The sequence below is a fragment of the Psittacula echo genome (genome assembly GCF_963264785.1).
Source record: "Psittacula echo genome assembly, chromosome: 16".
NCBI lineage: Eukaryota > Metazoa > Chordata > Aves > Psittaciformes > Psittacidae > Psittacula > Psittacula echo.
In genome coordinates this window covers 11452921-11477142 of record NC_137752.1, presented here as the reverse complement: position 1 = coordinate 11477142, position 24222 = coordinate 11452921, and the positions used below count along the sequence as shown (strand labels likewise).

The 24222-nt window shown below is 53.1% G+C and overlaps 1 protein-coding gene across 5 annotated transcripts in view; it reads left to right on the top strand.

Annotated features, from left to right (window-relative positions):
* The window catches only part of GRIN1 (glutamate ionotropic receptor NMDA type subunit 1), a gene marked incomplete at both ends in the record, with an annotated part of 37439 nt that overhangs the window by 9289 nt on the left and 3928 nt on the right, over positions 1-24222 (top strand). Inside the window, 18 exons of one of the 5 annotated variants that reach the window (XM_080630822.1) lie at positions 1250-1426; positions 5692-5754; positions 6543-6643; positions 7195-7316; positions 7807-7981; positions 9530-9674; positions 9773-9856; positions 11381-11531; positions 12412-12539; positions 12715-12879; positions 13163-13281; positions 13903-14015; positions 14470-14618; positions 15430-15587; positions 16079-16240; positions 17941-18050; positions 19218-19363; positions 22001-22111. In XM_080630822.1, coding sequence (XP_080486948.1) covers positions 1250-1426; positions 5692-5754; positions 6543-6643; positions 7195-7316; positions 7807-7981; positions 9530-9674; positions 9773-9856; positions 11381-11531; positions 12412-12539; positions 12715-12879; positions 13163-13281; positions 13903-14015; positions 14470-14618; positions 15430-15587; positions 16079-16240; positions 17941-18050; positions 19218-19363; positions 22001-22111 — 2379 coding nt within the window. Of the gene's footprint in view, positions 1-1249; positions 1427-5691; positions 5755-6542; positions 6644-7194; positions 7317-7806; positions 7982-9529; positions 9675-9772; positions 9857-11380; positions 11532-12411; positions 12540-12714; positions 12880-13162; positions 13282-13902; positions 14016-14469; positions 14619-15429; positions 15588-16078; positions 16241-17940; positions 18051-19217; positions 19364-22000; positions 22892-24222 lie in introns of those variants that run through there. The other 4 variants (XM_080630823.1, XM_080630820.1, XM_080630821.1 and 1 more) reach the window with 4 other exon arrangements.

Sequence of the window (24222 nt, the reverse complement as noted above, 5' to 3'; positions counted from 1 at the left end):
ATCAATTCTTTGTCTTGAGCCCAGGCAGCAGAACAGATCTGCAGTCCCAGTGCAGAGACCATGACAGGGGTTTGTGCTATTTTCTATACATTGTGTGGTTTGGTTTGACTTTATCACTGTGTTTAGAGTGAGGAAAAGGCATTATCTGAATCAGAATCAGAATCAGAAATACCAGGTTGGAAGGGACCTTCAAGATCATCAAGTCCAACCCATGCCCTACACCTCGACTAAACCATCTGGCCTGTCTCTTCCTCCTACACGTGTCCATGATAGACATACTGCTTTTTCTCTTCTAGCATGAATTACTTTGGCCTATTGAGGATATTTCTGACCCATGCTGGGTCCAGTTTCTGGATGAACAGGTCTGGACAAGCCCTGTTTGGTCTAGAAAACCATCTCAGCCTTATAAAAAGAACTATCTTGATGCTTTCCTTTTTGTCCTTTGCTGTTCAGATTCCTGTGTCCCTCCAGCATGTAGCTGCTCTGTCAAGCAGGGCACATGCCGAGCACAAGCATGTTCATTTTCTAATATTTGACTCTAGGGCCTTTTGGAAACGCTGCATTTTTTGAAACCTCTCTGTCAGCTACAGCTTTTGGTCCAATTGCTCCCCTAAGAGTGCTGTACTCAATTAGTCTGGCATTGCTATTGCTCAGTCATCCAAGCATAAAGATGTCTTTACCCAAATCAGATAGGTTAGTCAGGGCATGAGTCCAGAGCTGTCTCCTCCTGTGTGCTGCTGCAGAACAGGCTGACCTAGAAACAGCCAAACAGCACAGTACAAAACTGCTTTCCTGAGCTTCTCTCAGAGAACTGGATGAGCTTTGAGGTCTCTTCCAATACAAACCATTCTATAATTCTGTGATCCTGCGAATTCATGTTCTTTCTGATGTCCACTGCTCAGTAACATTTTCAAACAGTCTAAGAGGAAAGGCTATATTTGCACTGAATGTTGCTGATGATTTGTTGCTGGACAGGCTTTTCTTCATTTACAGACCACAAAGCAAAAACCCCTCTTTGCCATGCACTGGATTAACCAGAGAGGTACAAAATCATAACCAGGGTTTGCTTTTCAGCCAGAAGAAGGCAGTGCAGGTCCCAGAGGGTACCTCAAGGTGGGCAGCCCAGAGGTCTACCAAAAATTTGTGCTCAGCCTCTTTGGCCTTGCGATCCCAGCCCTGCCCCTGCAAACCCGTCCATTCCCTGAGACACAACCCAACCAGTCTGTTGAGCTCTTGTTCTTCCTTGCAGAGCATCCACCTCTCCTTTTTGCGCACGGTCCCACCATACTCTCACCAGGCCAACGTCTGGTTTGAGATGATGAGAGTCTTCAACTGGAACCACGTCATTCTGATAGTCAGTGACGACCACGAAGGTCGTGCTGCACAAAAGAAGCTGGAGACGCTCTTGGAGGAGAGAGAGTCCAAGGTCAGTTCCTGAACATTGTCTTGTAGCTTTGTTTAAGCAACAACAACAAAACTAGAAGTCTCGGGCTGTTGTATGTATGTAGATTTCTGTATGTAAAACACCTTTTCTTTCCATTGTAACATGGCTAACATGCTTAAAGCATCAACAGTGTCTGACTAGTACCTGACAGAACTTTGTACTTTATTCATTTCACTTGCTTTGCCATGGTCAAAATCTCCTACATGTAAATCGACTACAAAATGAAGGGAAGGATAACCTGGAGCTCTGCAAATGCCTCGCCCAAGATTCCCACCTAAGGAGAGGACCAGTCGCTCAGCTTAGGGAAGCACCTGCCCCATTAAAGCCACCCAGAGGCCAGGCAGGCCCAGCAGTGCCAAACCAACCCTGAAAAGCAGCTTCTGAATTGGCAAACCAGAGCTCACCTTAGTGGCTTAGGAGGGACCAGGGCGCACGGAGGTGTAATGCACCCTCTCTATAAAGCTGTCGGCTCTGCGGGCTGAGGCCCCCGTTCCCATCTCCATTGAAGCTCATGCCAACCGCTGCTTTCCCGACACCCCATGCTGGTACAAGAGGGCTGTGGCTGGCGGGAGCAGCTTTATCGAGGAGGTGCACTGCACCTGCACTCAGGGCCATGCAGGGCACAGGGAGGGAGGCAGGGGAGGTCCCCGAGCCTGGTAGAAATTCAGGAGGACAACCATAGACCTGCTGCCGTTGAGTAGAAGGATCAAGCAAGCATTCAAGACAAGCAGGGAAGGAGAACACAAGGAGCAGTTCGGCTGTGGTGCTTCAAAGGCAGGCACCTGTCCGGAAGACAAAAGTGAAGTCCCAGCACAGGGTGAGGTCCCCTTCCTATGGGCAGAGTCTGAGCCCATCTAGAAGACTCCAGCAGCAGGGAGTCTTGCACCATCTCCACCATTGCACCATTCCTGGCTGTTCCCTCCATGGATTACAGGCAGAGACCATAACCTGCTCTCCTCCAGCCCCACCAGGAGATGCTGGACACGTGACAGTTGGCTGTCAGGGAGATGTGGCTGTATATGCTTCTTGTGTTTGGAGTTGGCAGTGGAAGTGACAGACCAGAGAGAGCAGTGTGTCACTGCCCTTCATCACCTCTTATCAAGCACTGGAGGAACAACTGGTGCAGGGGTGCTGGCACAAGCCACACTGACCAACAGGCTTTTGTTTTTGTTGGTCGTTCAAAAGAAGTTTCATCCTTGCAGCATCCTGGGCCATCATGAGACACTGGTGTGCCACCAGCTGCGGTGGGATCCTCCTGCTTCCAAAGGCAGCTTCCTGCTGGGTGGCAGAGGGACACTATTTCTCACCAAAGCCCGGTGTTCCTCACCCAGACAGAGCTGTGGAAAGGTTGTTCCCATTGACAGTCATCCCTTTCCTTGCAGACTTTGATTTCTACGTTCTGTTTTCCTGCAGCTCCTGTGCACCTCTTTCATGCATCCCTGCTCCCTCTCATGCCTCCACTCCCTGCTTGCTCCATACAGCACTCTCGGGCACAGGGTGCCTTTCTTCTTCCGCCTGCCCATCCTACAGGAAACCGTTTGAGATCTAGGGCTTGAAAGATGGGGGATGAAGGGTCTGTCCTCTGACCTGCCCCACATTTGCCTTGCTTCTATAACATGTCTGGGTCTCTCCTGACAGCCACTGGGCTACTGCAGTTGTCCTGGCCATCCTCCAGCCTGGGGCATGTGCTCTGTGATGGCAGGTCACCTTGTCTTCCTTTCATGTAGTGCTACCATATCTTGTTTCTTTTTCCTTTGAGGAGCTTGCTCTGGTCAAACTCACTGATCTGACTGGTCTCGAAGGTGGTTGACACCCGTTGGGGCTTTCCTGCCTTCCTCAGTCTCTTCTGCTGTCTAACTGCTCCCCTGGTCATTGCTGTGCTGACTTTCTTCATGCCATGAAGCAGTGCCCTGGACCCTTTCCCAGCCTCCTCAGGGGCAGCCTGGGCCTCAGGGCAGGAGCAGGCAGGAGACCTGCTCTCTACCTCTTCAAGGCTCTGATCACAGTCCCTGAGCACCTGGGGGATCTGCTATGGGTCAGGGGCTCACCTGCAATAACTCTCCATCTGGAGCCACTGCTTCATCCCAATACAAGTCTGCTCGTTCATCTGGGCAGGCCACCATGCACCAAGCTCAGGCTCAGGAGAGAGTTCCAGACGCTGTGACAATCAGAGTGTTTCCAAGTCAGAGGTGGCAGGTCCCTGGTGTGCTGGCTCCTGTTCTCTGGGACACTGATGCTCGTGAAAGCAGTCAGTTTTCGAGTGAGTGCTGGAGAACATGGTGTAAAGTGAATTTTTAACTTGTGGGTCCCTGTGTGAAACATGGGCTGAGGAACTGGAAGGGCTGCAGGAAAGAGAGGAGGTGTTACTGGTGTAGTTCTGACAAGAGGGCTAGTGACAGGCAGAGGTGATCAGGTGCCAGCAGGTCCAGCCTTGCAGCACCCAAGAATCTGCTCCACTTTGCTGACCAGCTTGGGTCGAGGTGCAGGCACATCAAGGTGATTCATAGCTGGAGGCTGCAAGATGGATTGACCAAGTTTCTGGGTAAATCAATGGTGCCTGAGGAAAAGTAACCATTATCTCATCACTGCAGAATATTCGTTCTGCCCTGCTGCAGCTTCACTCTCCTTGGAGGCAGTTGTTCCTCCAGATCTCACTGTGATCTGAACAGACTCTAAGAAGCCACTGCAGAAATCCTTACTGTGGATGTCATCAGAAGTGAAGGCAGACCTGGGCTCCAAACAGATTTTGCCTCCTCGGATGCTTTTCCTTGCAAGGACCCAACTCGGAGCAATAAAAAGCCTGTCAAGCTGTGTCCAAGGAGAAGAAAGGAAAGACCACACGGCTGCACAGAAAGGAGACCTGGTGAAATGTCCTGCCAAAGACTGGTCCGAGTGCTCAGGAAGAGGCAAGCAATTTAGTTTGGAAAGCAATTTTCAGACATAAAACCTGGCTGCCTAAGGAACAACCTGGGAACATGAACCCTTGCATTATGGGGGTGCAAAGGGTCAGGTTTCTGGAAGGGATCAGTTCTCATTGCCATAAGATGCTGTGAAATGGAAATCAGAATAGAGCCATGTCCTGTACATCATACACAGATCAGGGCTGCCCAGCTGGGGTGAGATGAGGCCAAGAAGAAGAGGTCAGACTATGTCCCACCAAAACCTGCCAAGCACTATCCTGCAGGCACGATCAGGTTGGTGTTATTGTCATGGTCACAGGAAGATGCACAGGGCTCTGTGCATTCTGCTGCAGGGTCAGTGCTCCTGAGGGCAGAGGCTGTTGACCCTCAGCATGCTGCCTGGAGGAGAGGAAACCTCCAGAAGTAGGTTTCATGCTCCTGGCTCCTTTGGGGCCAAGCAGCAGAAGTGACTCAGGCAGGAGACAAGGGGAAGAGCAGGGTCCCTGCTCCAGTCCATTTTCTGCAGAGTCAGTGCACACTGAGCCACCCACCCCAGTCCAGGTATGATGCTCCAGCCAGCAGTATGGAGACCACCAAGCAGTGAACCCCACTGTGTAGGGCCAGGTTATGGGCACCATGGTCTCCAGTAGCTGCCACAGAACCACGAGGTGCCCTTGGCCAGCCATTGCACCAGGTAAAAGCTGCAATGTCATCCCATGATCACCATTGCTTCATATCGCCACGCTTTGAGCCAACACAGGACATAGAGAGCTTTGTCTTTCTCTTTTGGATGGCAACAGAGCTCCAAAAAGCTGCTCCCTCCTTGCAGGGGGTGAGAAGTTCAGCTGAGACACCTCACTTGCTGTGAACTCTCTTAGGGTGATTGTAATGATAAGACCGATGGTAGTGATGCTAATACGCTTAATTGTAACAGTTTGCCTTTATCCAGCACTTTCCGTACACAACATTTTGTCCTTTACTTCCACAGTAATTCCATGGAACCCCCCCACCACTTAGGCCCTTAGAGATGCGTAGATTGTTTCTGAGCTTAAGATAAAAATGTCTTGCTGAAGAATTCCCCAGTCCCACAAGGGAAATGCAACCTCATCGCAACCGCTGTGACACTCAGGCTTGCTCTAACCGGTACGGCTTTGCACCGTGACGCTCCCGTGAGAGCTGAGGCACTCTCTCCTGATAGTGGTTTTTGCGAGCTCCAGCGTTATAGAGACCCTTTAGCAAACAGTGGAGGAGGAGGTGGATGTTGGATTGCTTTACTACACGTCATTTTCAACTGTTTATAATATTCTTCTGTGTCTACATATTTTCTCTGTGCACATTATTCATCAGAGTAAAAAAAGGAACTATGAAAACCTCGACCAACTTTCCTATGACAACAAGCGAGGACCCAAGGTATATATGCATGGAAATGCACGCCGCCCACCAACCTAACTAGCAAATGACAAATAGCCACAGCCACCAGAAAAATAAAATAAAAGAAAAATAAAAGAGAAAGAGAAAAAAAAAAAGAAAAGAAAAGAAAGAAAAATAAAAAAGATCCATGACTATGTTTCTTGGTAGCACGTTTTTATGTTGAGATAGCTTGGTTTGGACTTGAGAATGGAAACGTAGCCAGCTGACCCTGGAAGGATTTATTTTTGAAACATGCATGTGAACCAGTAATTAACTTGCAAGTTTTTCTTTTGAATTTTTTTTTTTGGAAAGTTGAATCAACCCCCTTTCCTCCCCAAAGGAAACGGTTCCTTGGTGTAAGTTGCTCACTTCTACTCCCAAAGGTTAACCCTGTGCAATATGGTTTTTTTTGTGTCATTTCCCATGTTTTTGAAAAACAACACTCGTTTGAGTTTTCAATTGCATTTCAAAGCCTTTTTCTCTTTCCTGTACAATGCACGCCTCTTTTTGGGTCTTGATTGACTTCAGTTTGCATGCACAGTGCAAAAAAAAATGAAACCAAAACCAAAAAGTCAAAACCTTAAAAGAGAAAGAAAGGAAGGAAAGAAAGAAAAGAAAGAAAAGAAAAGGAAAAAAAAAAAAAAAAAAGAAAAATAGCTATAACCAACCTTATAGATCAGACTTTTGTGCAGTTTAATGAATTCTCTTGACCCTTTTCTAGATAGCATGGCTCTCACAAGCAGTCCTGGGGCTCCCGCACTAACCAGCTTTGCTCACACCAATCACAGGCTGAGAAAGTGCTTCAGTTTGACCCGGGAACCAAAAATGTGACATCGCTGCTGCTGGAGGCAAAGGAGCTGGAGGCTCGAGTCATCATCCTCTCTGCCAGGTAAGGCAGAGCTGCCCCTACCCCTCCCTGCTCTGATGTCCTCACTCTCCCCTTTGCAACGCTGCCCAGCGCTGCAGGCAGTGCAGATCTGGGGCTTGTCGTCCTCGGGGAGAGCGTGAAAGGAACCCTACATAAAGCAGGTGGGTGCTGGATGCTGCTGGCCAGGGAGGTTGCAATCATGAGCATGGTGGAGATGTCTGGGCTGTTCTGCAAAATGTTGGCAGTTGCAGAGGCAGCAGTAGTTACTGGTCATCCCAATGCACCTTTGGAGGGGAGTCTTATCGACCCTGTGCCTGTAGGTGGTGAACAATAAGGAACGGGCCAGACTTGCAGATGCTCAGCAGTGCTGGGTGCTGTGGGATTAGACGAAGTGGAGAGAAAGATTCCCATTGCATCAAGGAATCAGCCGTTGCCCAAGAGAAGCAGTTAGCAAAGGAGGCTGCCTGGAGGGGATGTGCTTTCCCTGGCACTGCCACCCCATTAGGGTGAATACAGGAGCAAAGGGGCCATCCAGCACCTGAAGCCACATTGCCATTCCCTTCTCGTTGCAGTGAGGATGATGCAGCCATGGTGTACAGATCAGCAGCCATGCTCAATATGACGGGCTCCGGCTACGTGTGGCTGGTGGGGGAACGGGAGATATCAGGCAATGCCCTGCGTTACGCCCCTGACGGTAGGCACCGGCCAGAGGAGCCTGTCCCACTGCCAGCCGGGCCAGGATGAGTGGCACAGCCCTCCTGGGGACCCCTGGGGCTGGGGAACGCGATGCCATGGTGGTCCCAAGTGAGGGGAGGGTCCCACACGTTGCTGTCTGCTTCCCTTGCCCACAGCAGTCCAGCATCCTTGGCCACACTGCCATGCTCGAAATCCAGCTCACTGGGGCTTTGCAAGCTGACCATCACCTAGAGGAAAGACTTGGGCACAATGGGGATGGAGCACAGCGTGTCCATGTAGCTGTCCCAGTCCCCCTCCTGCAGGCATTCCAGCACTGCTACAGCCACTTCCCCTGGTTAAAGCTCAGGAAACTGCCCAGCTACATCCAAGGGGTCCTCACCCCGTAACCATGTGCTTGCTGGTCTCTAAGCCCTGTGCATGAGAGTAACGCTGGAGCAGCCCGTGCACCCATGTGTGCTGACCTGCCTCCTCCCTTCTACTTGCGTCAGGAGTGATCGGTTTGCAGCTCATCAATGGGAAGAACGAGTCAGCCCACATCAGTGATGCTGTCGCAGTGGTGGCCCAGGCCGTGCATGACTTGTTTGAGAAGGAGAACATCACAGACCCACCGCGGGGCTGCGTAGGCAATACCAACATCTGGAAGACGGGACCCCTTTTCAAGAGGTATTTGAGAAGGGGTCCTGCTGGAGGGAGCAGAGGACCCCCTGGGGGAGAGCTGGAAAAGGTGGGAGCATGTGGAAAAGATGCAGGAGGGCAACATGAAAGCCTTGTTCAGTGTATATGACACTAAATCTTTGGGGCATGTGGCACAGGACTGCTTGGACTTTACTGCATGATTTGATGTGAAGGCTACATCTCTCCTTGGAAAACTAGGACATGGGCTGAGGCATGGGCTGAGCTATTGGCCCCAGTTTGTTCAAGCATCATCCTGGTGCCTGGCACCAGTTTGATCCATGGCAAACCTGTGCTCTCCTGGGCAACGCTAGGGGAGCTGGCATCTATGTGGGCAAAGACAGCTCTAGAAGGAAGAGATCTGGGGGCCAGCGTCTCCTCCAGGCTGGATCTCAGTTCTGTAGGTAGAAGAGGGGAGAATGGGGGTTTCTGCCGCATCAGGGTAGGGGGATGCTGCTGAGACAGATGCTGCTCAGTGCTGCAGACACATTTCTTGCTGAACATTTCAGGGCTGAGGCACAGGTCAGTGTGATGCAAAGCAAAATTTGGGGGCAAGAGATCTCCATGCATGGGACAGGCTGCTCTCTGCTGTAGCAAACAGTGGTGCTGTGGTTTTGGGTGCTGAGGTCTCAGAAGATCAGAGCATGCGTGTGTTGGATCCTGCTGCCGTAGGCAGTGTGATCAGCAGAGGCTGCATGTGCTTCCCAGAACCCAGTCCTTGTTCTGTGTGGGGTTTTATGCCGCATCACTGCAGGTGCTGGAGTCACAACAACCTCTTCTGCAGGCTGGGTCTGGGTAAAGCAGCAGTTGACTTTGCAGCATGGCTCCTGTGTGGAGGGCTGCAACCCGGTACCGGGGTGCTGCTGTTGGCAGTGGGAACTCATGCCAGTGATTGCTCACTGCAGACATCATCGTGGTGTCTGTGGGATGCCCTTTCTGTAAGTCTGGGTTCTGTTGAGCATGGGATCTGCAAAGCCTGAGGATTATTTTAGAAGCATTTCTGGCATTCGTTGCAGCAACACAATATTTGGCGTGAGTTGTTCAAATCTGTTCTCTATGGTGCACTGCAAGTGGCTCGGGTAATTCTGTGTCTTCACTATTGTCTTTCCAGGGTTTGGGGACTGGTTCTCCCCTTGCTGGTGTGTGTGCATGCCTGGGGCACTTCCCAGGCTGTGACGGGCTGGTGCCAGAAAGAAGTAACAGGAGGGGTGGCATGGACATAGCTCCCAAGGGACTCCCAGGAGAAGGTGTCCTTGGGTGCTGTGGGACAAATCATTCCTTAATGGAATAGGACTGATCTGGTGGAAAACAAGGGGCAGGGACAACAGGTATGTTAGAGCAACATTCAGGAAACTGACTTCATCCACCAGGAGGGAATGGCCACAGGTCTATGAACAGATCACGGGTAGCCCTAACTGGACTCCTATAGAGTAGTGGGTATATGGCAGGCAACTGAAAGACAGCATTTACCTTTCTGATGCCTTCTTAGGTGCCTACACCAGAATTTCTAGCTTGGCCCCACTGTGATTCTCTCCATAGGGTGTTGATGTCCTCCAAGTACTCGGAGGGTGTCACTGGCCGGGTGGAGTTCAACGAGGATGGGGACAGAAAGTTTGCCAACTATAGCATCATGAACCTGCAGAATCGGAAACTGGTCCAAGTTGGGATTTACAATGGCAGCCATGTACGTACAGGCCTGGGCAGGTTGGGTAGGAGGGGTGTGCGCGCTGGGTGTCTACCTATGGCCTCACATCTATCTCCTTCCTCTGGGACTGATCACAGGTCTTGACCAATGACAGGAAGATTATCTGGCCAGGGGGAGAAACAGAGAAACCTCAAGGCTATCAGATGTCAACCAAGTTGAAGGTAACAGCAAGTGGCAGTAGGTGTGGAAGGTCTCCTCAGCTCTCTGCGTGCAGGGCTGTGACTTTATCTGCCTCCCATTTCCACTGCCTCTGAAGCTATCAGTGACATTTGCAAACCCAGAGCATCGACTGTCCCGGAGAGGATGTAGCAGAACTCATATAGTGGAGACCTCATAGCAGCCTTGCAGTATCTGAAGGGGGCCTACCAGGATACCAGAGAGGGACTCTTCATCACAGGCTGTTGCCATAGGACAAGGGATGATGGGTTTAAACTTAAGCAGGGGAAGTTCAGGTTAGATATAAGGATGAAATTCTTTACTGTGAGGGAGGTGAGGCGCAGGCACAGGTTGCCTATGGTGAATGCCCCATCCCTGTCGGGGTTCAAGGCCAGGCTGGACAGAGCCTTGGGCAATATGGTCTAATATGAGGTGTTCCTACCCATGGCAGGGGGTTGGGACTGGATGATCTTCAGTTCATTTCCAACCCAAACCATTCTATGATTCTATGATTCTAACTTGGAGAAGGTGCTGGAGGGTGTCCAGAGCTACAGCACAGCTGCCAGCTGGACACAAATGAGATACGGTGGCGACATCCTTTGGTTTGGAAAGAGACAGCTGGGAGGAGGATATGATAGAGAACGGCAGGGAAGGGATGGAGGGATCAGGTGTTCACCATTCCTCATGGCTTGGGAGCCTGAGAGCACCTGGCACAGGTTTGCAGAAAATACAAGACTGGGCTCCTTTGGCCGAGGCACAGTTCAGTTTTGGAGCTGCTGCTTCTCAACAGTGCAGAGGCACAAGGAAACAGGTTCCAAAGGAGATTAAACAAACCAGCGGAGGGTGGAAGGGCTGGTGGCTGCAGTGTTAAGTCAGGAAATCCCTGAAGAGCTGATGGCCAGAAGCTGAAGGTCTCACAGGGAGGAGGTCCCTCCACTCTTGCTTTGCTCCTCATGCCTTTCCCTTAAGTGTAGCCACTTCAGTGACTGGATCCTGGGCAGGCTGGTCTTACCAGTATGACCATTTATTTGTCCTACTGTCCAGCATGGGAAATCACACATCCCCACTGGCAATGAGCTCTTATTCCTGCAAAGGTGGAGCAGATATGTTGGGACACTGCTTTACTGGAAAGGTTCAGGGCAGGACTGTAATATCTGCTTCAGCTTGAGGCAGTGTGACAGTGTCTAGAGCACCATTCAGGGCACTAATCCTGGCTATGTGGTGGCTTTCATCTGCCTCCCATTAAGGAGAGGGGTGTGAAAGGCTTTGAGGCCAAGGTGAAAATGCCACACGAGGAGGATGCTGATATGGTTGTTATTGATCCTGGTTATAGCAAAAGCAAATGTTTCCATGCCAAAGCCAGGGCCTGCTGCTGGGCCACATGGTCTCATGTGCTGAGATGGCAGCTGAGGAGGGCACTATCACATTTTGGCCTCGCTTTCATAGAGAGGGCATCTCAGTTCCCCGCCCACAGGAGCATTGCTCTGGAGGAGAACAGAGACAAGCAGGTGTTGTGCTTCACCTTGCAGATCGTGACCATCCACCAAGAGCCCTTTGTGTATGTGAAGCCCACACAAGCAGATGGGACGTGCAGGGAGGAATTCACCATCAATGGAGATCCTGTGAAAAAGGTCTTTTGCACTGGACCCAATGAGACCATCCCAGGTAACTCAGTCTGGTGTGAGCACAGTGGCTTTCCCAGCCCATCCAGATGATGAAGGCTCCTTTCCCATAAAAGGGTCCCAGGGAGGGTGTTCAGTCACACAGGAGGCCCAGACGATGATGAGCAGAAAGGTGACAGCACATTCAGCCCCCAAACACCCCATCAGCTCAGCCCCACAGTACTGCTGCGCAGTGACTGGGCACTGGGACTCAGGTTTATGACCCCAACAGATGACTTTCCCATCCTCTCTCTCCCGGGTGAGCTCCAGGGCTGGTTTTGGGGATTCCATCCCATGTTTCTGTTCATACTTCAATTCTCTTTGGTTTGACCTCGAGCAGAAGAGAGAACCCAGAGGCACATTAGCAGTTATTGCACGGGTACTACCACCACCGGTTTCAAACCATTTTGTTATGGCAAGCCTGTTTCAGGGTCAGGAGCAAGCACCTGGTGGGAGTGGGAGACTCTTAGCAATGCCAGACTTCCCAATTCCATGTGCACCATTGTAGCCCATCGCTCTCCTGAGCACAGCTTCCCCCCAGCCCTGAGCTGGTTTTTGTGCTGTGTTGAACCAAATGGGTTCATGCCAGTGGTCCCCTAGCACAGCCTCCATGCACCAAGCCCCTCTGACCTCTGCAGTGGGTCACTGGCACCAACTCTCAGCCCACCTCACTGGGACACAGCAAAGGAATGAGAATCCCTTGTCCTGGCTTGGCAGCACCCATAGGCGATGGAGGGAGTGGGAGATGGTGGTCAAGGCAAATGGCCCTGCCTGCATAATGTAATTACATCTTGTATGAAACCAGAGCCATGCAGGTGGCTGCTCTTGCTGGTACAACCATGGGTCCCTGGCAAAGGGACCTGCCTCCACTTGTCACCCCCATTCTCTCCTGCCTACAGGCCGCCCCACAGTGGCACTGTGCTGCTACGGGTTCTGCATCGACCTGCTCATCCGGCTGGCAGGGGTGATGAACTTCACCTACGAGGTTCACCTGGTGGCTGATGGTAAATTTGGTACCCAAGAGCGGGTGAGTTTGCACAGCCTGTGATATCTCTTTGCCTGTATTGTGTGTATTGGAACACCCCCAGTCCCTTCTCCAGAGGAAGGGTGGAAGGGGAGGACGGTGCCATGAGTTTAGGGGTCCTGGCTATGGGGAGCAGGTGCCAGGGCGTTGGGCTGATCCTATGTTGGCTCCCTGGCAGGTTAACAACAGCAACAAGAAGGAGTGGAACGGGATGATGGGTGAGCTGCTGAGTGGCCAAGCAGACATGATTGTGGCTCCCCTCACTATCAACAACGAGCGGGCACAATACATTGAGTTCTCCAAGCCCTTCAAGTACCAGGGCCTCACCATTCTTGTGAAGAAGGTATGGGCTGGGATGAGATGTTTTGTAGAACAGGGGAGGTGCCCCTTGCTCCTCAGCTTGCAGACATGTGCATGCTGCACCATGTCCTTGCTCACCCACTGCAGCCCACCCCAGGGCATGGCTGCCAATCCCACCCTTTGCTGTGGGATTCCAGCCTCAGCTTTCCCAATGTGGCAGAGCAGGAGGAGCTCAGAGTAGGGCAGGGCGCTCCTGAGTGCAGTCGGATGGGCTGGATGCAGGCACAATGGGTGCCAGTGCTGCTCACCTCTCTCCTCTGTGCTAGGAAATCCCCCGCAGCACCTTGGACTCGTTCATGCAGCCTTTCCAAAGCACGCTGTGGCTGCTGGTGGGGCTCTCTGTGCACGTGGTGGCAGTGATGTTGTACCTCTTAGACCGATTCAGGTGAGCGCGCTTTGGGTCACCCAAGGGCTGGAGGGGACAAGGGAGGATGCTCCTGGGAACCATCCCTGGTCCCTGGAGTGTCTTGCTCAGGCACAGCCCTGCAGCCCTTCGAGAGGCTCTCACAGGAGCTAAACACTGGCTCCTCATTTCTCTGTCTGCTTCTAAGCTGAGAGATATGGATGTGTGGGGTACCTGGCGCTTGGATATGTGTAAACATGCCTGTCAGACCAGGTGCCATGCTGATGTCCAACCAAGGGCAAAGTCGGCTCCTGGGCTCTGAGTTTGTCCCCTTCTTTGGCACCAAGACAGCTCCTCTGAAGGGCAGGGAGCCTGTCCCCACCTCAGTCCTGTGCCTGGAAGCTTCTGTGGTCCATGTCACAGTGGGAGAGGCTTGAGCTGGTCAGGATTAGATGATCTTTCTGGCCTGGAGAGCAGCGTGATGGGACCAGCACCAGCATCATCTGGGCAGGGCTGCATGCAGACGACACATGCAAAGCTGTTTAGGGCATAGGCACATTCTGTAGAGACAAGTGGTGTAAGACAGCGTCAGGACATTTATGGCACAGTGGATTGCCCTGGGAACCAGAATAAGGGATATGAGAAATGATTCTTGTTTTCCAGCCCGTTTGGCCGGTTCAAAGTGAACAGCGAGGAGGAGGAGGAAGATGCCCTGACCCTGTCCTCGGCCATGTGGTTCTCCTGGGGAGTCTTGCTGAACTCTGGCATTGGAGAAGGTGCATCTCCACATGCACTGGGACTGCTCTGCCCTGCGGCCCCATCCCTGAGCTGGGGGGACAAGTGTCCTCTTCCACTGACTCCCTCCACGGTAGAGCTGATGCCCTGGAGGAACCTCATTCCCTGAGCCTTCCCTGGAGCAGGCTGGCAGGAGATTTGGTGATGGGAAGGTGTCACGCCTATGGCACTTGTGCAGACCATCACTGGTGGGAAATGGGTCTTTCTTGGGCTGCTTCTCCTACCCAGGATTACCCATACATCAGAGTGAGGCACATCATGCTCTGGAAGGAGCTGGGTTCCTTGGTTTGGGCAGCGCAGAAGCTCTTGCAGAGCTGTCAGCAGCGAGATGGTGCACATCTGTAGCTGCCATTGATTTCATGTGGGATGGACCTAGCTTTGGTGGCCAAGTCAAGCCCTTGTTGTGCCAATCTCATCTCTCCTCTCTCCCTCCAGGTGCTCCCCGGAGTTTCTCTGCCCGTATTCTTGGCATGGTGTGGGCTGGCTTTGCTATGATCATTGTGGCTTCATACACTGCCAACCTGGCAGCCTTCTTGGTGTTAGACCGGCCTGAGGAGAGAATTACGGGCATCAACGACCCCCGGGTAACAACCCCTCACTTGCTTTCTCCCCACCTGCCTGCCTCTGAGCAGAGGTGCCTCCAGTGGGTATCTCCTGACTCATATAATGTGGTCTGCAGTATGCAGAGCCCTCCTTTAACGTAGCTGTGGGTCTGTGCCAGGGGGTTGAGCCCTGGGAGTCTCTGAATGGGGCTGATGTTGGTGGGTCTGAGACCCTGTGCTGGGTGGGAATGGACAGACACGGGAAGGGATCAGCAGGAAAATAATTGTCCAGGAATAGCACGTACCCAGCTAAGCTGCCTGCCAGTTCCTGGAGAGCCTGCACTAACCAACGAGGAAGCGATTCATTATGGATGAGTTATAGCTAATGAAACTGTCCCAGCGGTGCCGTCAATACTCTCAGAAGATACCAGAATGCCTCGAACGCATTTCCTGCTCTGGCAAGGGTACAGCCACAACTTATCAGCACAGGCACGCAGGAATATGCTCCACAGCAGTGCTGACCCACAGCATCCCACACTCTATTGCGTCCTCCTCCCACAGCACTGCCAGCCCTATGGCATCCATAGGCCTCCTGCATCCTCAATGCCACAATGTCCCTGCTCTGTGGCATCTCTTGTCTCACCACTGTGGTCCCAGAGCATTCAGTGCCCTGTGGCATCCACTGCCCCATGCCATCCACTGCCCCATGGCATCTTCAGCTCCACTGAGATCAAGGTCTTTGCTGGGAAACAGGTCCCCAAAGGAGATAGGAAATTAGGAAGCACAGTTTTGGGGTGAGGCAGTTTGGTTGATGAAGGACAGAAGAAACAGGAGCCCTGTCCTTGCCTTTCAGCTGCGCAACCCCTCAGATAAGTTCATCTATGCCACGGTGAAGCAGAGCTCGGTGGACATCTACTTCCGACGGCAGGTGGAGCTGAGCACCATGTACCGGCACATGGAGAAGCATAACTACGAGAGCGCTGCTGAGGCCATCCAGGCAGTGAGGGACAAGTGAGTGGGGCCAGCATTTTGCCTGGCCATGCTGGGAAGAGGTCCAGGGAGCTGCGGTTGTGTGGGATGAGAAGGGCTGATGCAAACCTGGAGGGAGTTGTAGCCAAAGCATGGCTTGACAGGACCTGAACACTTGGTGCTGTGTGGGATCTTCCTAGTTCTAGTGCGTACCATGTCTCTGGATGGAGAGCACAAGGTCGTTGTGGGGAAAGGCACAGTCAGAGACCTGTCCTTGCCCATGGCCTCCCTTTCTGGCCTCTGTGCTTGCTTCTGTGCCAGGCTGGATGACTTTGGATCCCCTGTAAAACCCTCATACTCCTCCTCCAAAATGCTGCCAAGCCTTTTGCCTCCCAGCGAAAGGAGGCACTCTTTGTCACCCCTGATGCAAGAGGGTGATGCTAATCTGGGCTTAAATCAGGGCTGGGAGCACTCTCACTGCTCCCACAGTGACTGCAGGCACAACCTTACCTGCCTGTCCTCTCTCTGCCCAGCAAGCTCCATGCCTTCATCTGGGACTCAGCGGTGCTGGAGTTTGAAGCCTCCCAGAAGTGTGACCTGGTGACAACGGGGGAGCTTTTCTTCCGCTCCGGCTTCGGGATCGGGATGCGCAAGGACAGCCCATGGAAGCAGAACGTCTCCCTGGCCATCCTCAAGTCTGTACCCAGCTCTTGGCATGGGGCTTGCCCCGCATGCTGCATGTGTTAGCACGCAAGTAGCCCTGTGTCAGACACTGCTACCCCTCTCCAAACCCTCTGCAGGGACAGCGGCTCTGGTGGCTGCCCTGTCCCTCCTGGTGAAGGGAATGTGCCTGAGCAACCAGGGTGGGCACCCACATCCCAGCTCTGCTTGCAGGGCTGGGGAAGCAGGATGGAGGTGGTGAGGGGGGCAGAGCAGAGCAGGGCAGGCAGCAGGAGCCATGCTGGACCACAGGCAAAGCTGGCAAAGAGCAGCCCTGAGGCCACCCAGCACCAGGTCCTTGTGAGCAGTGGCAGGGTGCTCCCACTTCCCCACTGGTCCCTGCGAGCTCAGCCTGGCACTGCACTGCCCTGGCTTGATGTTCCAGGGGTTTTCTTCCAATTCTGACTATTCCATTTAGGCAGAGATACATCAGGACTCCTGCTGAGTCCAGCTAAGGCTTTATACCAGCATTAGCCTGCATTGTAGGGTGCTGCAAGTTGATCTGATATTATGGATAAAATGGGATTTCGTTGCATGAGTTCAGAAATGCCACACTCACTGCAGCCAGAGGAATGTGGTGATGGAGTAACGGGCAGCTGGGAAGCAGCAAGTGGAGGGAGATTAATTTTAAGGAGAGGCAAGGGTCAGGAGCCACCATGGTCCTGCCCGAGATGTGAAGATGAAAGGCCTCAGAGAGAGGATAGGCAGGAATGAGAAGATACAAGCAGGAGCCGGGGTAACATAAGCAGCCACGGGACCCTGTCTGTAGGGTGGTCTTACTATGGGGATGGGTAGCAGCGAGACAGAAGGGACTTAGGACAACAATGTGAGAAGCTTGGAGGGGCAGCAGGAGTCCTTGGTGTCCTGCTGGGAGAGGATGGGGAAGCCCAAGAGGTGCAGGTGGCCAAGAGGGCAGGGGGATGTGCCAGGAACAAGAGGGAGGAAGGCACAGGGAGACCTGTGGTGGGATGTGCGCTCTGTGCCCACCTCCATCCAGCAGCTGTGCAGGCAGGAATGGGCACTGCAGGGATGCGGTTTGCTTCCCCCCAAGTGACACCAAGTTGCTGGGGAGTCCCAGCCCTCACCATGCACAGGCGGAGCTGCCAGGCAGAAGTTTTGCCCCTGATCTAGGGGTGCCGGTGATCACCAGTCAGGACTGGGGTCCTGTCTGAGCTCCCAAGTGGCTCTGGGAAGGGGAGAACATGCAGGAGGGCACTGGAAGACACAGCTCGTGTCAGCTCCCTGCAACCTCTCTCCAGGCACGGCTTACAGCAGTCAGCTCCATCCCTCTCCTTGCGAACCAAGCTTGCATGAGGCTCTTTTTGACAGCAGCCAGCCAGTTTTCCATCTCTCAAACACAGGGAAGTGGCACCAGGCAGCTCTGGGTGCTCCCGTGCATGTGGATCGTGGCTGCATGCAGGGCAAAATGCAAACACATACAGTGCAGGCAGCCACTGCAGATAGGCCACACGCTTTCTCTATGCAAAAGCTCTACATGCATACGTGTGTGCACACACATGCAGTCAGCCATGCATGCACACACACCATCAGTTTGTGTGTTTGTAAGCTGCAGACAAGAGCAGATCGAGCTCTTGAATGCTCTAGGATGGAGCACGTGCTCCAGCTGCCTGTGGCTGGTCCCCAGTGACTCCTCTGTGTCTCTTTGTGCTTCCAGGTCCCACGAGAACGGCTTCATGGAGGATTTGGACAAGACTTGGGTGAGGTATCAGGAGTGTGACTCCCGTAGCAATGCCCCAGCAACACTCACCTTTGAAAATATGGCAGGTTTGTTCTGCAAACCTCTTTCTTCTTCTTCGCTGGGTAGCCTGCTTTCACTCAAGACATTCTCCTCTCCTGGGCTCTCCTCTCAGGCCAAAGCTTTGCTTCTTCTGGGTTTGTGCTTTCCTAGTGCTGGGAGGCTGCTGTTGGGCTCCAATCCCACCTTACCTGAAGCAGCTCTGCAAAGCTTTCCCCACCTTCCCTGGGGTGGCTTTCTCATCGGTGGGGCTGTCCTGCTTTGACCATTGCCCATCTCCCTCTGCTCTGGCCAAACTGCGGCTGTCACAGTGAAATCAGAGCTGTCGCCAAGGCGGAGGGAGGGGAGCAGCACCTCGGGGGAGGCGAAAGCAGGCACGGAGGCAGTGAGGATCCTGCTGCAGGAGGGAGGTGGTGGTGAGGGGCAGCCCCCAGCCCCATGGAGTGCATCCCAGCTGGGCCTGGGCAGGGGTCAGGGGGCAGGAGGATGATAATGGATACAGAAGGGTTTTTTCTGGGTCCCCTTTTGTAGAGACTGAGAATTACTTCAGGCTTGTTCTCCCTTTGCGCTAAAAATGGTCCTTTACCCAGCCAACGTAGTGATGGCCCTTCACCCAGCCAACATGGTAATGGTCCTTCACCCAGCCAATGTGGTGATGTGGGATGAGGGGTGTCCAATGAGACTCCATCCTCACCAGCACTACGGGCCAGGGCAGAAGCACCGAGAGAGGGAGCACTTTGCTGTGTCTCCTCAAGACACTCTCCTAAAATTGTGACCCCCGTGGGCTGCAACTGGCCCAGGGCAGCACAGAGAGCGCAAAGCTCCCCGAGGAAACAAACATGAGCATCACAGATGGGTTTCTGATCCAAACAACCCTATGGCCCCAGGGGATGGGGTCTGCCCTCAGCATCTCTGCAGCGCAGCCCATGCCCTGTGCCGGACCAACAGGCACTTGCATGGACATCCAGCACCCCATCACCCTTCTGCCCATCACCCTGATCCCCAGCCTAAACAGCACCAGCCCTGTTCTGCTGGGTTTCCCTCCTCAGCCCCTCCAGGATTGCAGAGGGATGCCAGGGGGCTGGGGGGGGACACACTGGGTTGGAGAACGCTCCTGTCGCTGAGCGTGATACAGAGGAAATGAAGTGTCGTGTTGCAATTGCCATTGCCCCCTGTAACTTTGCTGCTTATTTCAGGTGTGTTTATGCTGGTGGCTGGAGGTATTGTTGCCGGGATATTTTTAATATTCATAGAAATAGCTTACAAAAGGCATAAGGACGCGCGGAGGAAGCAGATGCAGCTGGCGTTTGCGGCCGTTAATGTGTGGAGGAAAAACCTGCAGGTAGGACAAACCGTTTTTAGAGCAAATCTCCAACAGGTGCGTTTTCCATTCCTTCACCAAACCAGTGAATGCAGAGCTGTGGATTAGCATGGGGCCCTCCCTCCCTTACCCCAACTCCAGCTGGGCCTTACTGGGCACTCAGTAAGCTCTAGAGTGGGGTCCCTGCCTTGTCCCTGGAGATGTCCTTGGATGATGCCAAGCTACAACCAGGACAGAGACCTGACCCAAATTCCTCAATGGTGCTTGGGATGGGGACTTTGTGCTGCTGGGGACCATGTGCCAGATCCATGACAAGCCTTGGCTGAGCAATTGGTGACAGCGTGGCTTCCCTTGCAGCTCTGCTCTGCTGCTCAGCTCCGGCCATGCTCACCAGCACACAGGAGGGTTAATCCACTGTCTCTGAGCATCCCTGCCCAGTGCTCGGGTGGAGAAATGCTCCAGGGATTGTTTCCATCACCTCTCCCCCACCCGGCCCGCTCCCCAGGGATGTGGTAGCCCTTGTCATACCTGGGATCAGCTCCTAAAAGAGGTGGTGCGTGCTCTTGTCATTTGGAGACAAAGACGTCTCCCACGTGGGAGCCAGCGATGCCCGTGCCTGTCAGCACCAAGGCTCCCCATGGCCCCTTTCATGGGGCCATTGTTCTCCCTGGCTTCTCCTATCCCCAAAATACCTCCATGCGCGGGAGGGACAGCGATTCCTGGCAGTGACACTGAGCCATGGGCATGGCCATGGGTCACCAGCCTCACACTTCCCTTGGTTTTGGGGCTGAGCCCCATGGTGCCCCCAAACCCCAGTTTAGGGCAGCTGGAGGCTCTCTCTGGATCGCCTGGGCTGCTCTTCTTCCTTGGGGAAGCAAACTGGCATTCAAAGAGCAAGAGATCCTTTGGGTGACTAAAGGAGATTGCTGTGCGCAGCAAAGCCAGTGAATGAAAGAGAGAGAAGGAGGGTCGGGGACCCCAAAACAAGCCCGGAGTGGTGTCCCTGTGGGAGCAGCGCTGGCTGGGGCATGCGGGTGGGCTTCCCGGGTGGAGGAGACCTGCTGAGAGCAGCGAGGGGAAGCACGAGGCCGGGCTGCTGTATCCTGAGAGCTCGCTGGGTTCAGTTCACTGATGAGAGTCTCGGAAAAAGCCATTTCTCTATATTTTTTTTCCTTTTTTTTTATTGTTTCTTTTTTTCCTTTGCTTCCAAAAAGCAGCAGCAGCAGCACCGAGGGGGTTAAGGCTGCTGGGACAGAGCACACTAGTCGCACTGCCATTTTTCACTTGCCAACCTTCTAGAAAATACTGCACTGGGTCCTTGGGCAGAGTCTGTGGGACTGTGAGCAAAGCATGCTGCCCTGTGGGGGTAAACAGCCTCATGGTAAAGAGCCGTTTGACATTGTAAGACTTTTCCACAGGAGGAAACGTCAGAGCACTAGTATCTGGTACATTGCTAGAAGGTAGGCAAGTGGAAAGATTTATTTGTTAAAAACAAACAAACAAAAATAATGGTTTTTTTTGGGATCACAGTTTTGCCATGGCTATTTCCTGAGATGCCATGGAAGAAAAAAAGGCATTTCATTCCATTCATCTTGCTTTCCTTTTCCGTTTGTGCATGTCCGCAAAAGAGAGAACTGAGAAGGAGGAGCAAATGTATCCCCGAGCATGCTCTACGCACCAGCGGGATACATTTTGGTTACCCCCGTGCGGTAGCAGAGCCAGACCTGGTCACTCCGTCCCCCGTCGGAAAGGTCACACTCATTGGCACGAAAGCAATTGGGGAGGAAGCGTCCTCAGCGCCCGCGGCCGAGCGCGGCCGGTCCCCGCGGCTCGCTGCCCCCGCGCCATGGCGGCTGGTGCTCCCAGCCTGCGCCCACCAGGTCCGACTTGCTAACACCAACGCCTACAGTTTTCAGTTCTGTTTCTCTTTGAGTTCATCCCGACCCCGACGACATCATAGCGCTAACGCTTTGCCTCCTCCCTTTCTTTTCCTTTAATCTTTTGGTTCCTTTTAGTTTTGTTGTTTTCTTCCAGTTTTTTTGGTGGTTTTTTCTTTTTTCTTCTTTTTTTTTTAATTTTTTTTTTTTTTCAACTTGTTTTACTTTGAACAAAACCAAAACCAAACCAACCAAACACCAACAACCACGTTCGGCTTTGCACAAATGCCTCATTCAAATTTTTTGAATACCTTTTTTTTTACAGAATATCCATACAATGACTTCTCTTTCAATGCAGTCCTCTCTCTATCTTTGTGGCACTAGGATTCAGCCTCACAAAAGGCCCTGAGCAGTTATGACATATATATTTTTGTAGCGGTAGGTGCAGCATCTCACCTCTCGGTCTAGCCAGGTGGAAGCGAGGGGCAGGGTGCCAGGCAGAGCATTCCCAGGAAGCTAGGTCAGGCAACCAGGAGAGCAGGTATACTCCCCAGAGGAGTTCCCAGGACTCCAGATGAGAGGCCAGCCCCGTTAGCTGTAGCACTGTGATGGCCGTGCTGTAGGCATGGGACACGGAGGCCCTTGGAGGACTGGGCGTGACAGGACACCTCCAGTAGCTTTCCCACCTAAATGAAGGACGTGACACGGGGCAGTATTCAAATAGATTTAGCGTTTCCAACAACACACTAGAGATCTAATCACTTATACATATTCATTTTAGGATAGAAAAAGTGGTAGAGCAGAACCTGACCCTAAAAAGAAAGCCACTTTTAGGTCCATCACCTCCACCCTGGCCTCCAGCTTCAAGAGACGTAGGTCCTCCAAGGATACGGTAAGAGGAAGAAGAACAATTCTGCCCTCTCTCTTTCTCTCTCTTTCTCTCTTCTGCCATCCCATCGACTGCCACACACCCATCCCGAAGCTGCCAGTGTACATGCATAGCTCATGTTCGTCACCAGTCAGTCAGTGAGTCAGTGAGTCAGTCATCCCGTGTACCTGAAAAGATGCTGGGATCCTGGAGGGCAGGCAGGAGGTGGCTTGGAGTCCTGTGATGAGTTGGGAGATGCAACCGACTTTTTGTTTTGTTTTCTTGTTTTCTTTTTGCCTGGATGATTTCTGATGTTCCTCTCTGTGCTTCGCTCACCTGAACCAGTGCTGACCTCTTGAAACTGATGACATTTTCTTTTCAATTTTCTTTTTCTTTTTCCCTTTCTCCTATTCCTGAGTGTTCCTGTACCTGTTTGTCATTGTATGCCTGAAAACAATCACTCCGATTTAATTTGGGCACCGTTGTCACCTCACCGAGACCCATGCGTGTCACATTCTCTACATGTGATTTTTGTTTGTGACGATTAGCTTTCGGGATGTAGTCCTCGGCACAGGAGTGACAGCTGCCTCTGGTTATGGTCAGCAGTAACGCAGCTCTAGAAAAGAGACACAAAGGCTTGAAAGAGGAGGTTGTTAAAGACCCAACCTTGGTTCAAACTTGTGCTTTTCCGCCTCAGAGTAAAACTGCTCTCATGTAACCAGAGAAAATTTCCAAACTGCTGCCTCTAAAGCCAGCTGTTTCCAAATGTGCAAACGTGTCCGCTCGTGCTGGAGCTTCGGGCACTTCAGTGTCAGGTTGGGCTGTTGGTCTGTCGGACTGAGCCGGTGTCCCTCTGCATGTTGCCGTCTGTTGTATGACACTGCACTGTGGCTACTCTGTTGTCTCGTGTGGCAGCGGCCACTGCGTCTTGCTGCCCGACCTCCCGGCGCGATGGGCTTGACGGAACCTCCTCCCCGGGGTGACCGGCGGGTTTCTGCCCAGGGTTGCTCAGAGCAGGGTCCCCGCTGGGCTGCGGGGACAGGGGGGACGGTGGCAGCATGGGGATGTGGACCCCGCAGCGGGGTGGCCCGTCCCTGGCCGCAGGCTCGCGGTGCCTCGGGGAGCAGCACGCGGTATCGCAGGGGGTCTCGGGGCCACGGCTCTGTGCACGGAACGGAGGTGGCTGCCTTTGACACCAAGGCAGGCTCCATCCCAAGAAGCTTCTGGAGCACCCATGGGACACAGCCCTGGGGACAGCTGAGCCCTCGGCTGGGCTCGGCTGCCACTGCCTCACACAAAGTGCTCCTTTCCCTGTCACCTCAAAGTCTGGCAGGCATGGGGGGAGGGGGGGCCCACACTCTCCCCACTCACCCCACAGGGAAGAACTAGATGATCTTAAGGTCTTTTCCAACCCTAACCATTCAGTGATACTGATGGGCATCCCTGTCATCTTCTGTGCTGCCTTCATGCTCCCTGTCCCAGTGATGCCCCCATGGCTGGTGTTCCCCATCTCCACTGCTGCAGCCCAAGCAGCTCTGCAGGAAGGTTGCAGGTTGCATCTTGGTGGCCTGAGACCCAACCAGGGGAGAGGAGACAGAGGTGGGTGGTGCAGGGGGGAGAAGGTGAAAAGAGTGTGGAAGAGGGACAGAAAAAAGGAGAGAAACAATTCCAGAAAGGTTTGCTGGGGGGAACCTCAGCATGTCCTGAGTAGACCCATCATGTTTTGTTGTGTCTGAACAACCCCAAGGTTAGGAAACCATCTCCTGGATGGAGCATCAGGGTGCAGTGGGCACCTGAGGGGACTGGTACCCGTGGTGGAGAGGGTGGTGCCCAGGAGCATGGTGGAGGTGCCCAGGAGCATTGGGGCAGCCAGTATGTGGCACCCTTGGTACCTGTCATGCTCCTTCTTTGGGAAGCATCCTGGGCCTGATTCTGCTTCGTGGTGTATCACACACTTTACACCACACCACTGCACAACACTCTCTGCCCTAGGGTGGGAGCACCCCAGTGCCCTGGGCTGACCTGCACCAGAGGTCCCATGGAACAGTGGAGCCATACTCTCCCTTTCCCTCGCCCAGTGGGGTCCAGCACATTGTGGGGCTCCCCATGTTTTGGGTCCTGGCCATGCTCTTCTT